The following is a 16,398-nucleotide window of genomic DNA, read 5'->3' on the forward strand; positions in this document are numbered from 1 at the left end:
GCCATCCCCACATCTTGGAAGTTTTAGGAGTACTTTTTGGAACTTAAGGGGGGCGAGAGGCGGGCGGGGCGGGTCCTCCCGGCCGCCAGGCGGCGCTGTGGCGCTGTGCTCAGGCGGGAGCTGAGGTGCATCATGGCGGCGCGCTGAGGGTTGTGGCGGGATCATGGCGCAGCCGCCGCCGTTCCCCGCCCGCCTCCCGCCGCCGTTCCGCGCTTTCCCACCGCCCTTCCCTGGCCCCACCGTCCGCCCAGCGCCTTTCGCGGTGGGGCCGGTGGCACCCCCGCCTTTCTTCTTGCCGCCGCCGCCGCCTGCGGGTGAGGGGGGACCGCGCTTCCCGCCGGGCGTCCCCTACTTAGCGGCGGCCCCGCCGCGGGCACCGGCCGAGGAGGAGGCGGTGCAGCGGCAGCAGGATGAGCTGTGGCTGTCGCAGTTCTTGGGCCGCCGCCACGCCGCTCCCTCGCCGCCACCGCCGCCCGCCGCCGCCAGCCCCAGCAGCGCCCGGGCCGTGGCGGTGGCGGCGCTGGGGCGGGTGGCCCGGCTGACGGCGCTCTGCCGGGCCCTGCGACGCAGCGAGGACGAGGGCGACGAACCGGGCTGGGCCCGGACGCGGGAGGAGGCGGAGGCGGCGCTGCGGGAGCTGCGGGAGGTCGTGCGGCCCCTGCGGGAGCCCGGCTACGGCGAGGCGCTGCGCAGGAAGGCCGAGAGGGCGAGGAAGAGGAGGCTGCGCCTGCAGCGGAGGAAGCACGAAGCCAGGGCGGCCAAGGAGGAGGAGGCGGCCCGGGCTGCCGAGCGGGAGGCCAAGATCGACCAGTGGCGGGCTAAGTGCATCCAGGAGGTGGAGGAAAAGAACCGGGTACGGTCCTGAGCGCCTGGTCCTGCCTCTCCTCGGGGCTCCAGGACAGCGCGGTGGAGCGGGGTTGATCTGCCGGTAACGGAGTCAACGGCGAGCTGTGCCTGTCCCGCACCTGGCTTTGACCCCTGCGCTTCAGTGGGTGCCATCGAGGTGCTGCATGATTTCTGTATGCTGAGAGACGTGCTGTTTCCAAGGCCTGCAGTCCTGCTTCTTCCTTAGAAGTCTTGAGCAGCTCGGTTTTGCCCTCATATTCTAGGCCTTGACATGAAATTGGGGTTTAAGTTGTTTCTGAACTCTTGGAGGTTTTCCTCTCTGGTTCCCAGTCTCAGCCTACCCATACAGCTCACAGCTACCCTGTGGTGGTCAGTGCTGTTTCAGTATCCATCAGCCTTGCCTCCTGCTTTCATCCTTCTAAAGCTTGTGGTTTCCAAGCTTTTTGATCTCATCAGGAAGTAAAACATCTCCAAAGCAAAAAAACCCACCTCAAATTAGACTCGTTGGGAAGTGCTGTAGGCACCTTTCTGTTAGTTTTTGGCTAAAGAGCTCCCTTTCTGCTGGTTTGCTGCTGGGATGGTCCAGAGCAGCTGCTGGGGAAGGGTTTGTGGTCAGACTATGGCAGGTTAATGGTCTTTAATTGCAGAACTGTGGAACTGGGATGGTTTCTGTTTATTGTTAGATATTTTCCCTGAATTTCTGTGGTTAAAGGCTCTCAGGCTTTCACAATTCATAAACCATCTAGGAAGTGTTCAAAAATGTCTGGATGTGGCACTTGAGGACATGGTTTAGTGGTGAACATTGTGGTGCTGCTGGCTTGACAGTTGGACTTGATGATCTTTTCCAGCTTTAACAATTCCATGATTCAGCCCAAATGTATGAGTCCCACGGCATTCTTTTTTGTTTTCTGAACTCTGTGGTGTTTTGACCTTTTTTTCATAAAAAGGCAAGGCTGGATGGTTGACTTGACTTACTGCTATTGCTATGAAGTCACTCTGCTCTCTGGTGCTTTGCTAATCTCTGAAAATACCATTTGATTCTTGTCTTCAAGGAATATTTCACGCATCTTGTCTGTTTTTTCCTTCCTTTCATAGGAACGAGAGCTGAAGGCTGCTGCTGACAGTGTCCTGTCTGAAGTCCGGAAGAAGCAAGCGGACACAAAGAGGATGATGGACATCCTGCGTGGGTTGGAAAAGCTTCGGAAACTGAGGAAAGAGGCTGCTGCCAGGAAAGGTTAATTACAAGATTGATCCAAACTTTTTAAATTGCACACGCAGGAAATAAGATAAGGGTGCCCTGTGCTGACTAACAAGGTGCAGCTTCAAAAAGCTGTCTCTTTATTGTGATTTTAATTACAAGAATAGGTACAAAATGCTGAATTCAGTGTTTGTGTTCCTATGTTTCCAAGCACTTTCTAGAAGAAGGATTATTGCAGTAAGAATTCCATCTGTTAACAAGGTTAAGATCATGTTCCTCTGAGATTCTGCCAGCTCTGCTCTCAAGTCAGGTAACAAACCCCCTTCTGAATATGAAAACTTAAAATCACTTTTCTTTCTGTTCAGGTGTCTGTCCACCCCCTTCAGCAGATGAAGCATTTGAAAATCAGGTGGAGAGTCTCAAAACATTGCTCAAAACTCGCACAGAACTGTATGAAGCTGAGGAAAGAGCATTAAGGGTTATGCTGGAGGGAGAACAGGAGGAGGAAAGGAAGAGGGAAATGGAAAAGAAACAGAAGAAGGAAAGGGAAAAACTACTACAGCAGAAACTGGAAATGGATTCCAAGCTGTTTGGGGATCCAGGTAAATTTTGCATGCTGTTCTTAACAGTGTTTTTCTGTACCACATCCCCATCTCACAGACACTGGATTTGAAATGCAAGCACAGATCTGGTTGAGAAAGGGATCATCCACTGGAGTAATTTATGGTCTGAGAACGGGGGATAAACATAATGCTGTTAACACCTGTGGTGTAAGAGGAACTGTTGAGCTCTTTGACATGGACTGCAGTACATCTCAAGCTGGTTTCATAATGTTTTGCAAGAAGAGATTGTAGATTAAACTGAAGTGAGAATAAAAAGAATAGATTGAAGACTTCCAGAACCCAATAGATGCTTTATTCTGTTGCTTTGGTAAGTGTGACTCAGGTAATCTGTAAAGATCCAGTGTCCGTATGTTCCCTGTATTTAGAGGGTGGAGTCAGGAAAAGTTTTGCTGGTCTTGGCTTTCCTCTGACAGCTGTGGTACGGACCAGGAGATGTGTAACATGTAAACAGTCCTTCATATATTATCTAGGGACCTGATTTCAGGTTACAGCTAGGCAGTAGCAAATGATTTGGCAAATCTGGGGCTTCTGAGACTCACTAGAATGGAAGGGTTTTCCGGATTATTAAACAGTTTCTGTGTCTGTGTTTTCATAGCTGAATTCCCACTCGCCCATCTACTGCAGCCTTTCAGAGACTACTACTTACAAGCTGAACATTCTGTAGCAGCTCTAATCCAGATCAGGTAAAACCAAAGAAAGAATTTTATTATCAGAGATGACAAACACTGTTTTTTGCAATTATAAATTCAATGCCCCTTTTGGTTTGTCAGCTTCCAAATATGGTTATGCAATGGATTGTTCTGGTTTTTTTCAAGTTTCTTGCTTGAGTCATATCCAACAGATGCTCATGTGAGGCAGAGCGCACTTCCATGCATGACCATTCCATTTAACACCAGAACATTGAATTTTCACATTTGTCTTTTGAAAAACAAGTTTAAGAGTAAAATTATAGAGGGTTTTGTGTTGATCAGTAACATCTATGTGGGTATATAATAAATCTTACCACCAAATAAATCCCAGCTCTCCTCTCAAACAATGCTCTCTCTGTTAAAGGCATGAATGGGATCAGTACTTGGTGCCAGCTGACCACCCCGAAGGAAGCTGCATCCCTCCAGGATGGGTTCTCCCAAGTCTCCCCACCAATGACACTTGGGCCACTGCTGTCAGATAATTTAGTTATAAATTATTTTAACTTATAACTGCTTCGTTATAATTACATGTGTAAATATGAGAGGGTCCAAAGAGGAAGTCTCATCCTCTCTTTCAGCAGCCAGGTACTGGAATGTCTTTACTGGAACGTCTTGAAAAAAGGTTTAAGAATTGTTTTTGCTGATTGACTGTGCAGGGAATTAGCTGAGCAAGCCCAGAGCTGCCAGGCCTCTCATGGTGTGGAATTACAATCCTGCTGCAAGTTCTTGTTAAATCTCAATCTTAATAAAGGAACACTGCTGATAGTGGTATTTGTGCCAGTACTAATATCCCATTTTTAGTGGCTTTTGTCTTTATAAAGGATGATGAAAAACTTCAGAAATGAAGAAATTAAAAAAAATAAGACGAGATCATTAGTAAACATGTTTTTCTTCTTAAATGAAACATGTCAAGCATCACTGTCAAAATAGTTCCTGTATTTTTGGGTGTAGAGACAAACCTATTACAAGTTTAAACGAATTCTGAAGTACAAACAAGACAGGGTTTTTCAAGGTTGAGTAAAGCAGCTGCTGCTATTTTACTTTTGTGGACTAAAACTGATACCAAAACATGGAAAAAATTCCCAGTTGTGGTGAAATAGGTCCGATAGCCATGCGAATAAATAAAATTTGATGAATAAGCCTGCTGAAAAAAAAACTAATAAAATCTGATGTCTAACCTACTGCAAGTGTTTTGCCTATGTAGATATTTTTGTATAGGGACACATCACGTCTATAGTATTTGATTAAAAACCACAGCTTTATTTTGTAAGTTGGTTTTTTTTGTGTAGAACAAATAGAGAAAAAGGGATTTTTGGTTTTTTGTTTAAAGCATTTTCATGCTGGGGGAGAGATTTGTTTGAGTACTTTGCATCAAATACAACTCCAACGAGGAGAGAATTGTTGGGAAAAGGTTTGTGTGAAGGAACTTCTCCCTCCTGCAAGGTGACAGAGGCATCTGATGTCGAAGCTTTCCATGTTCTGGACAGTTTTCTTGTAACTGTGATGGGCCATATGGATTTGGAGCTTTGCTGTTATACGCAGATTGCTGTGGCACCTTTCCAGAGCTGCAGTCCTTATTCTTGCTTAGCCCCAATGTGTGGGAATCAAATTAATCTGTCCAGTGCTTTGCCTCTTGGCGTCACAACAGTGCGTAATTCATGCACGTCATTGCCTAAATTCAATACTTGAGCTTTAGGTGTAATGTTAGTAGTGTCCTCGCTGAACCTTTGCACTGGTTTCTGTCAGTAAGAGACGTGAACTAGTAGTTTCTGATAGAATATGAGTGCAGAAGTTTGCAGTTTTTGCTCACCTGTAGCACCCCAAAATACAGATTGCCATGAAGTCCTCTGCAGGTGTCATTCTGATTTGCTCTTCCCTACATCCTCCCATCCCTAATGTCACTTCCAGCATCTCATTACTCCAGACCCAAGGCCGATCCTGGGGAGTCTTCCCTGATGAAAACACACAAGTTCAAATATAAAAATAAAAAAACCTGCATAAAACCAATACAAACCCAACAGTTTCAGTTCAGGCAGCTTAGTGACCAGAGGATGCTCTGCTTCAACAATTAGTCTCCTTATACCATCAGCATGTCTGATGGAACAGGCCAACCACTTAAGCTATGATTATCTTAAAGCTGTCCAAGTCAGCTGCTTGTCTGACACTGCAGGAATTTAAAGAGCTGAGCAGTAGATAAGGAGGCAGAAAAGCAGCAGCCGTGTTCTCCCTTGTGCTGTGCGAGGAGAGCTCCATGAGTTCATCTGATGGTAAGGACAGCTTCATATTGCTAATAAACATAGGGCTTGAAAATGCCAGGGGAGGATCTACCTTTAGGTGTGTTCTGTGGTTTGTTCTGTGTATTTGCTCCTGTCTAGCAACATCTGCATTAAAATGTTTAATAGCTTTAGTGAGGAAGTTGTTGAAGCCACACATGGGGAGGAATGTTTAAAATCTCAACTCATAAAATACATGGGCACAGGGTATTAATTAAAAAGCATGTTCAGACTTGATTCCTGTTTTTCTGAGTATAATATTTCCCACTGGTTTTAAGAACTTAGTGTAGCCCACTTCTGAGAGGGGTTGGCTGTGAGTTTCCAAGCCTCATTTGTATCCTATTCCTCCCCTGGTCCTGGTGCAGGTCAGGTTTCTCCTGCTGTTTAGGCACATCCTCTTCCTGATGGGAACTGGTGTGCACTGGTTGGTGTCTGCAGTGTGGAGGTGGGCAGGACTGGTGTGGAGAAGATGAGGTCAGAGCCCTTGTAGGAGTTCCCTTCTGGTGGGAGTCGGTGTTTATAACTGACCCTCTTTTATCCTTTTCTAGTAGCATTTTTGTTGTCATTGCTCCTGCCCCAAAGTACTTCTTGTTTTCTAAACTGTGGTTTTGGGAATTAACACTTGTGGGAACCTCTCTTAGAGCACAGTATTTATGCAGTGAAATACAGCAAAGTACAGTACCATCATCTCCTCATATATTTCTTAATTGTGGCTTCAGACACACACACTACCCATCCCAATCCCTTGAAGTACAATTTGAACCTGAGTGGAGGCATTCTGGGTGACAGATGCTGAGACACTCCTTTCCTCAGCACCCTGGGATTTTGAGAAGAGCCGGTTTACAGCCCAAGCTGCAGAGAAGGTCTGTCCCCCTTGCATGCAGGAGCTGCTCGAGGAGTAGCAAAAAGCTGAGGGAAGGTGGCTTTGCTTACAGATGTTTTCCAGGTGTCACCTTTGCCAGTGCTGACGTGGATTGTTCCATAGGCTGAGCCCTCTTAAGCTGAGCAGATGGCCTGGCTCCATGTGGGATCCCAACACGTTGCCTGTGTCGCATGTTAGTGGCAGGACATGTGCAGGAGCAGAAAGCTCGTTAGGGGTTCTGCTTGTGCAGAGCTATTAAAGGCTCCTGGCGTAAGCAGGCAAAGTGACAGCCCTGTTGTCATTCTGGTACAGCCAGCTGAGTTGCACCGAGTGATTGTACATGTTGACTGTGTGTGTCACTTTCTCTGGCCTGCAAGCTCTTTTTGAGTCCTTTGCCAACACAGGAAACTACCCTGAACCCCATCTCCCATTATAGACTCTCATTTTTGCATTAAACAGGCAGTTTTGTCATTCTTGTGTATATTCTTCTGCATATTTTCTTTTAGTGGTATGTTTATCCTTGTTGTCATAGAAGCTGTTTGTTTTTAAAGGAAAAAAGTGATTGGGAAAAGCACTTAGGGATGTCACATACATATTTACTGTGTGACCTGAGGATGAGTGCTGAGGACTTTGGGATGAGCAGGCACATACTGCCAGTACCAGAACTCAGTGGAAGACTGGCTACCAGCTCCTAACAGTTTATAATTTATAAAAGAAATTATTTTACACGCTGTCATCACTGGGAAGCTGAAATCTTGAGGCTTCATGCAGCAAGTAATGGCTTTTTACTAAACTGAGACATTTATAGAGACCTGATGGCAACACTACTGCAGTAATATTTTCCCTGACACCGTTCCCAGTTCACCAGCAATTTTTCTCTCCCCTGCAATTCCTGATCTAAAACCATCACCACACTTAAAATAAATGCATGGTTCCTGAAAGCTGATCTTAAAAATGGCTTGTTTGAGATCCCCCTAATTCCCAAGCTTGCCTGATGCACCAGCCTCCTTGCCTGGCTCCCAGTTGGCTGCTGCCAGAAGGGATGCCCTCACCCCAGCTCCCTTGGGATGCTGCATGTGGTGGCTTAGCAACACGAGGCTGTGTGCATGAGCTCTATCACCACAGGTTGCACAGACAGGGGAGACCTGCAAGCTGTCCTCCTTGGCTGTGCTTTCTCCCTCTATGACTGTAATAAGTGCTCAGTCTGTCCCCAGCTTGGGGAAGGGACCATGCGATGGCACCAGAGGGAGGGGGAGAGACAGGAGGGATGGGAAGCAGCAGGGTGGGTATGGAGGAGAAAAATGCCCAGGGAAGCCATAAACTTGGTCAGGTCCTGCTGGCTCAAGTTGAGAATAGCAAAGGTTAGTTCAGACAAAGCTTCCTGCTGTCAGTAATTAAGATTTTGCCAATCTGTTTTTACCCAGCTGGCGCTTGAAATAGCTCATCTTTCTCTCCTTCCACCCAACTTAAGAGATGCTAGTCCTTCCTTTTACAGTTTTTGTTTCCCTCCCGGCAGCAAGAAATCAGGCAGCACCAATGAACTACCTGGATGAAGTTCCCTTCCGGATGGCCATGAGCCTCGATGGGGACTCAGAGGGAGAAATCACTTTAATCACTGCCCCGGACATTGAGGTCCCCGACTGCACTGACATCCTCATGAGCACCATGGTGAGTCCACACCCGGGTCACTGCTGGGGGATGCTCAAAGGGGTGTCAGCAGTGTTCTCTTACGAAAGAAGTGAAGGGAAACCTCCTAACTGATCTCCTCTTCACTGTCTGGTTTGCAGCAGTATTGGGAGGAGGTGAGGATGATTTGTGGTGTGTGGCGGTGACAATGGGGTTGGTTTGGGGTTGCTTTTTAAAAATCCTTTCCAATCAGGAGGGTTAGGTCTTTCTGGGATAGGAGGACAAACTTCAGGCTCTGCTCCAGGGTTGTTTTCTACTCTGGAGTTACCACTGTCTCTTTTATTAATAATATCTATTACATATTTACCAATAAATCTACCAGCTATAACCAGGCAACACTACCTGTGCCAGCAGCATATACCTATTTATATATATATATAAAAAAATATATAAATATATATAAATATAAAAATAGATATAAAAATACCCCGTGTTTCTCCCTACTTGGAGATGATTTGGTGCTCCCCTCTGAGGCCAAGTCATTGTGCTGCTGGTTCAGGCTGATCCTTCTGGAGGGATGTGGGGGTGTTTTCCTCCGGGAGGCTGATTTGGGTCCACAACTGACCCAAGTGGCAGGAGCAGTAAAAACAGCATTCCTGGGCTCTGAATGTACTTGCCTGCCTGTCAGGAGGAGACCTTGTTTGGAGAGCTCTGGGACGGGCAAGACTTGTTTGTTCCAGGAAAACCCTCAGATTTCAGTCACAAACACACTTATATTTTAAGCTGAACTATGTGGAAATGACAACTCTGTTTGGGGACCAGCCGAGCCCCTGGCGCCACTAGAGAATCCCGTGGCTGGTTCTGCTTCTGCCCGAGGTGGCATCTTCCCTGGCCCATGTGCCTGAAGTGTCTCTGCCAAGCACTGTTGCTGAGGGTCACAAACGAGCTCTGCCACCATCCTGGGGGCAGCCTATGGCTGAATGCAGTGCCTCTCTGCAGGTGTCTAAAACTGGGATGCCCACTTCTGTCTGCACCCTCCTACCTTCCGCAGCAGTCAAAGTGACACAAACACCTCCAAGCATAAAACACTTTTCCAAAGAATTGTAGGTGCAACTCACAATAGTAATGACTTAATAGATAGACTGTTTTCAAGTATAAATTTGGGGATTCCCTATAGAGATGAGGCTGCCACTGCCCAATCCTACAGCCAACCCTAATGTTCAGGGAAATAGAAGCTGATATGGGAAGGCTGCAGCCTTAAGATGCCTTGTGGAGTGCATGGTTTGCTCCATGCCACGTGGTCTGGTTTCACATGTCCTCACCAGCTTGCTCTTGCTCTTTCACAGCACGACTTCTCACTGGAAAGGAAAGTCCTGTACTGGGTGGAGGTGGCCTCTCAGCAGCAAACCTCCCGGCATTGTGTCACTTCCGAAGTCGTCCCCACAGCTCCCCCATGCTGGCTGCTGCTGGTGGACCCCACTGACACCTACGGGGGGCGAGGTCGGGACGGGGCAGTGCGGCGCTCCGTCAGCCTGAGCGCAGCCGACAGCTCCTACGGGCATGCCAAGGGCAGGGTGGCCCTCTCCGACACTGAGAGTGACACCTGGCACTCAGAGGAGGGTGAGTACTCGGATGATGAGTACTCCTCAACCTCTTGGGAAGAGAATGACAAGGATGAGAGGCTCCTCTCCAGGAGGAGAAGCTCTGGGAGAAGTGTGTCTTCACGTCCCGGCTTTTACCAGACCCGACCAAAGACATCGCCTGGCTGGCTGGAGCCCTCACCAGAGAACAATATCCACAGCCCAGCCAGCCAGACCCCAGCAAGCAGAGAAGATCCATGGTGATATTTAACAACATGAAGAACGAGCTGGAAGCCGCCAGGAGGAAGCTGGCTGCTTTGGTGCATCCTTTGAACAGAGCTGCCACAGGGAGCAGGGGGATCCCGGTGCCACGGCTGCTCCCCCAGTGTCCTGGCACCAATTGCAGCGTCAAGTATGGGCCAGGTCCGCACATGTCCCAGTTGCCAACTCCCCCAGCCACAGCGGCGCCAATCCCTCCCATCAAGCAGCACAAGCCCACAGTACCGGTGAGCAGCTTCCTTTGCTGGCCCTTTGTTCATTGCTGTGAGAGGAGGGAGGTGGAGGGCATCGAATTGGTCTCATTTGGTGAGGGCTGGCCAGAAAAAGGAACCAAAATGGGGCTTCGGAAACACTGGACCCATGAGGAATTGCTGAAGTTTTCACAAGAAGTGAAGAAAGGGTTTGATTTTTCTCACTGAGGTTGAAAGAAGCTTTCTGGGTGCACATTTACTTGCTCTGACCAAAATATCTCTGTTTTTCCCAAGCAGGGTCTAATCTGATTTTCAATTGAATCACTAAAAAAAGAGTGAAATATGGGGGTTTTGTTCTCTTTTTGCTATGTTATTCCCTTCTAACAGATATAAGTGGGGTTTATAGGGAAATGTTCCCTTACAGTCATTATGTCTTTTCTGGGAAACTATGGACTTCATAGTCCTACTAGAAATACAGATCATTTAGTGATAGAGACAGTGATGTGAAAGGATGGAGTAAATAATACTCTGTCACCTTAAATCTGAATTGCACCCTGCTTTTAAGAAATTGCATCTAATCCAGCTGCTTGAGAGATTTAGGAGATGAATTACTGAAAACCTGCAATAAAGCCATCAGACACATAAATGACCAGGTTATTTATATGCATTTGCATTTGACATGGAGTATTTAAGGAAAGATTAAACACCTGTGTATTTGTACAACACCCAGCCTGAGCTGACCTGTATCTTCTCTGACCTGTATCTATAGCTGAGCCTGGATTTAATTAAGTCCAGTCTCATTTGATGCCCATTTGATGTTCCTTGTATGGGAATTTTCCTCTTCTGGAGAGAGCAAGGTAACCACCATCATTCAGAAGCATTGCCTCAACCTGGGTCGTTTCACTTCATTCCATGACCTGGAGCAATAAGACCATCTGCTTTTTTCCTTGCAGTCCCTCAGCCCCTACACTTGCCTCCCCCCTGCCTCCACGCCTGGACGACCTCTCAGCTCCCACAGATCCCAGACGGATTCCTCAGCTGACCTGCTCTCTGCACTGAGCCAAGAGGAGCGAGACCTCATTGAGCCCGTCATAGCCCTGGGCTACCCCACCCACAAAGCCATCCTCACCCTCCAGAAGACTGGAAGGCAAAGCTTAAGTCAGGTTGGTGGAGCTGGCACAGCACTGTGAGAAAATTTGGTAAAGGAAAACTTGATTTTCATGGAGAAAGGGATGGCTGTCTACTTTGGGGTGGATTTTTGATGGCCTTGGCTTTCCACTTTGGTGTCAGACCACAGCTGACAGGGTTTTCCATGAGATTACACTTTTGCTGTAATAAAATAGCAATGAGTCGCCCTCAGCTTTTCAGCGCATAATCATGGCTGGTTTTATTATCTGTTCAATCTGTTGTGTGAAGCATCATGTCCTTTTGAGGTACAAATTTTGCACCCATACATGGAAACTTTTTGCACATCGTTTTTCCCAGCTGTTGGATTTGTGTGATTATTGCCATGGCTCATCCTGTCAGAGCAGGACTGTGGGAATACCTTGGAGATTTGGTTGGGCTCTCTCCAAAACACAACTTCTCTGTGTTGGAGCTAGCAGGGAATCCATACAAGCACTGCAGTGGGTTCCCAGAGCTCTTTTCCTGAGGAACCCTCTATAATAACCTGGAATTTATTAAAACTATTTAACATGCAGCCTCTTTCTACCCCTGGTATGTGAGTACATCCCTGCCTGCTGTGCTGCATCCTCATTCCTAATGTCTCTGCTTGTCCAGACAAATGTCACAATGGTCCAGGTGGGTTCAGAGCATCCATGACAAGAGGGAGGCTGCTGGCTCTGATTCCCTTGGCAAACTTGGGGCTGGACCTGCCCATCCCAGCAGAGGATTTTAGGGCTAAATTATCCAAGTAGCTCTTGCAGAGAGAGAAGGGTCTTAATCACAGCTGAGCAAGAGGGATATCCATGGGGTTGTCAAACCAGGGAGCAGGAGCAGATCCTGGCAGGGCATGAGCAGGCACGGTGCCGAGCAGCCACTGCCGGCTGCCAGTCTCCTTCCCATTCCGTGGGAAGGGAAGCTTTATGTCTTCAATCCATAGAGGTTTCATCTAGGCACAGAGAGATGGGCAGAGCCCAGCCCATGTTGTTTCATAGAGCCATGCGACGGTGTCTTGTAGCACCTGCTGGGTTCAAAACGAAGAAAGAGTGCATCTTACTAAGGATGGAAATGGGTACAGCCTGCTCCCTTCTGTATAAACACAGGGACTCCCATTCCCTTGGAGAAGAGATTACTGCACCAAAAGACAAGGTCTGCTTTCTATCTCATGCCTTCTTCACCGGCAGTTCCCATCTTTCCCATTTATGCCCAATGCAGCCAAGATAAAGCCTGACCCTTCATGCATCTCTTATGAGTACCAAACTACCAAATTAGTCTAAATCTTCCTGGAAAATATGTTCCAGCTGAAGTTAAAAAGAAGACGCATGGGTGCTCTTTGTTACTTGGTGGTGATAGAGGTTTCGATGTGTGACAATGACTACTTCAATTGTGAGGATTGACCGAAGTATCAGATGGTAGCCAAAAATTGTTCAACTTCCTTGCAGCGTCAAGTGAAACTGGCAGAGCCCACCCTGGTAGAGAAGGCAAGGCCTTCTGTAACCTTCTTTAGAAGCAATGCTTTCCTAATTTTGGTGGAAGAACTTCTCTGAAAGGCTCAAGCAGGACTAGTTGCCCCAGCATGCCAGAGGTTCATCATGTAGGATGTCATGGACTAAAAGGCACCATTGCATTTTGATCCATGATCATTGATAAATTCAAAATGCATCGTTGATCCATGGAGTCCTCAATGTACATATGAACTGAGACATGACAAAGGCTGCAGCTGGTCAGTGTTAAAAAAAATCTTTTTGTTTAGTCTTGAGGATATATATCTATTTTTAGCGATAAAAAACATTGAGTTGACAAAGGCACCAATTTCATGCTGGGCTTGACCAGGCTGCCAGGATTGTCTGTGTTATGCTGTGGGTGAGTGGCTGTTCTGTCACAACAGGGGAAGAAGATACAGCAGTGATCGGGGGTTGTCATTAGCCTGGTAACGAGAGAAATAATATCAGTTGAGGAATGCCAATGACCAGTGACTCCTTTCTGAGTTACTGCACTCCTTAAGGCTGGTATTTCTGAAAATCCCTACTCAACTGTTCAGCCAAAATAGATCAACTCAATGTTTGAGAGACTTTTTTGTCTTTTTCATGTGTTTTATGGTCTTTCACTGAGTCCTTCTCCTTGTCTATGGCAGTGCTGGGGAGGGTGGAGGTCTGTGCGCTGGTGGATCTGGGGAGAGATGAATCAGCTTCTCCTTGGATCAAGAAGCTTTGGAGAGACCTGTGGGATGTTTTTATTCACCCTGCTATTGTATAGCTCCTTTATTATTGCCTGTCTCATATGTTTTTGAACAGTAAGTGATTCTCATGGTATTTTAAAGATGCTGCTGGGAATTGTGCTGTCAGCACTCCAAGAACAACAAGGAAAGCCAAAAATAACTGTTTACTTTCTGTAATGACAGCACACAGGTCTCCCCTGGGGTGAGTTTTGCACTCAGACCCTGGAACAAACCCATGGGTGACTGAACCCTGGTGCATCAAAGGGATGCGGGGTCAGCTGAGTGAAGTCATCCCACTGGGACAGGCTCTGCCTCACCCTGCAGCCTGGAGGCCATCGCTCTGTATCTCACATGTTCACATGTCTGGTTTGCTCCTTGTCCTCTCTCCACCTTGTTCCCATTCCCTCCCTGGGAGGGTGAAGGGAGTCCAAGATGTTGTCTCCCACTGGGAATCCTGCAGATAGACAGACCACCCTGGCTGAACATTAGATGGGAACCAGCAGGATGGTGGTGGCTCATGTCCCTCTCATGGTGTGTCCCTGGGAGGTGGCAAAAGGGCTCCTGACTGGCGTTGCTCCCCATGCCTGCAAGGCTGGATTAACCTGACTGTCTTCCCCTGCAGTTCCTGAGCTACCTGGGTGCCTGTGACCGGCTGCTGAAGCAGGGCTATGAGGAAGGGCAGGTGGAGGAAGCCATGGAAATGTTCCAGTACTCGGAGAAAAAGGTCAGAATGGAATGGTACAGCCCAGCACTTTGTGCTGTGTCCTCCAGGCTCTCTTTTCCAGTGGGCTGCATGCTTCCCTCTGCCTCCACAGCCCCTCCTGCAGCCTCGTGGAGGTTCAGACCTCTGGGGCAATGTCACCATAAGGACCCCTGGGGGGGGACACCTGCTCCTTCACTCTTCTCCACCCTTCCTCTCACCCTGTTGTGCAGCACAATGCTCACTCAGCTCCTGGACAGGGAGTCCCCTGTCCTAAGCCCACCAGCACTCATGCTCTCTCCTGCCCTGCCAGCTCTCCCTTCTACCCCCATGGAGGAGAATCATGGAGAACTGGGCATTTGTCTCCATCATCAGTCTCCTCCTGGGGGTAATGAAGAGTCTGGGGAGATAGAACTGCATGAAATCTGGGCTGGCACTGTTTGCTGGGATGCCGATGCCTGTAGGATTGCCGTGGAGCTCCCTAGGGCAGTGGCAGTGGGAGGGCGCCCGGGTCTTGGTGTTGGGGAGGGGTTTATTTATTGGGGACGCAGCTCTGGTGTTGTGGCACTGGGGCCCAGCCCGAGCAAGGTGGGGAGCAGGACAAATGAATTCCAGCTGTGCTCACTGCCATTCCCTGCTCTCTTTATAATACCGACAAACACTGCATGGAATTGATATAAACGTTATAAGGAATAAGTGAAGCTGGAGGCTGACTTTATTAAGTATTTCTTATTTAAGAAGTTTCAGTGCTACCAGGGATATGTGTGCCCTTGATCTACTGTCATAGTGATACAACCCAGCCAGATCTTCTGGCTGCAGCCTTGTCCCACAGTAGTGCTTCTGCTGCAACCCCATGATACATCCATCCATGATAACATCACTCCTGTCTTCTCATTCTTCCTCCAGGCAGCTGAATTCCTGCATCTGTTGGCTCAGTTTAATGATATGGGCTTCCAGCAAAATGAAATCAAAGAAGTTCTTTTGCTTTGTGGGAATCAGAGGGAGAGGGCGCTGGAAGAACTTGTGATGAAAACCCACTGAGCAGCATCCTGGAGCAGTCACAGCTTCCCCTCTCCACACCAGACCAGAAGGACTCAGGTGATTCTGCTGCTCCATCCCCACCCCTGGAAGTACCAGACACAGACCTTCACAGCTCTGCCTTGGTGTCTCATTTTATGGACATCCATCATAAGAGTGCTTGTCATTCAGGCACCGACTGCACAGCAGGAATGTTTATCTCCTCACCCACGCATCCCCACCCTTGATCATCTCAGCTGTTCAGATTAGATGAAAGAAGATCCAAACTGCCTTCGGCTTAGATTTTTGCAAAACCCAAACCAAACCATAGTGTTCTTCCTCCACCTGGGATGATGGGAGTCATGTTTTCAGCTACAATCAAATGAGGATTCTTAAGAGATTATATAAATCAACAGAAGAAATTGTTTTCCTAAAATTTGAAGGCTCCTGCAGGAACATGTGTTGGTCCTGGCTTGGGAAGAGTCTCAGCTGACTTAGTCATGGTTGAATACTGTAATTGAAATCCACTTTGATCGCATTAGCTTCTCATTTTAAACCAGAAATGTGAGAAAAAATACACAGTTCCATTTGGGTAAGGAAAGAAAACAGGTTGCCCTTTGAAATACATGAGGTTTATCCAGTGTAGTGAAAAATGGTAGAGGCAAAGGTTTGTCCTCAGGCAACTTCATGAAATGAGAATAGAGAGATGGGGAATTGCTCACTGCCCTCATGTTCTGCCCAAATCAGGAAAATTCAGGGGACGCTTCCCTAAACTGTGAAGACAGTGGCTCCAAATGAAGTTAAGCATGAATGTCAGCGTCAGGAACATCTGGATGCCCAAGGGAATTTCTGTATGTAACTGAATGACAAAGAATGGGAGATTCGGATCACTGTACAGGATGTGTGTCTTGGCTTGGCAGCGGAACAGTGGACAGTGTTTTCACATAAAGTATGTTATTTTCCTCTGAATTAGATACAGATGTAATTTCTTTGAGTAAAGATGCTTGGGGGGGTTCTTCTGCAACATGTTTGTGTCTTTTTCTGTCAGGATGCCAACTGGCACAACCCAGCAGAGAAAATCCTTAGTTGTATTAGTATCATTTTTCCACTGTATCCTTCCAAACAATCTCGCAGC

At 47.6% G+C, this 16,398-nt stretch overlaps 2 protein-coding genes across 2 annotated transcripts; both read left to right on the forward strand.

Moving 5' to 3' along the window:
• Positions 1-118: 118 nt before the first annotated feature.
• PDCD7 (programmed cell death 7) lies at positions 119-4,540 on the forward strand. The gene is made up of 5 exons (XM_032122324.1): positions 119-853; positions 1,942-2,080; positions 2,410-2,646; positions 3,263-3,350; positions 3,721-4,540. The coding sequence occupies exons 1-5, from the start codon at positions 164-166 to the stop codon at positions 3,836-3,838; spliced, it is 1,272 nt and encodes a 423-aa protein (XP_031978215.1). The 5' UTR covers positions 119-163; the 3' UTR covers positions 3,839-4,540.
• An 824-nt stretch (positions 4,541-5,364) lies between these two features.
• Positions 5,365-16,287, forward strand: UBAP1L (ubiquitin associated protein 1 like). The gene is given in 7 exon segments (XM_032122323.1): positions 5,365-5,623; positions 8,008-8,159; positions 9,464-9,913; positions 9,916-10,203; positions 11,121-11,330; positions 14,169-14,270; positions 15,153-16,287. Coding segments are annotated over 7 exon segments (1,353 nt in total). The 5' UTR covers positions 5,365-5,607; the 3' UTR covers positions 15,288-16,287.
• Positions 16,288-16,398: the final 111 nt, after the last annotated feature.

This window comes from Corvus moneduloides, chromosome 13 (assembly GCF_009650955.1).
Source record: "Corvus moneduloides isolate bCorMon1 chromosome 13, bCorMon1.pri, whole genome shotgun sequence".
Lineage (NCBI taxonomy): Eukaryota > Metazoa > Chordata > Aves > Passeriformes > Corvidae > Corvus > Corvus moneduloides.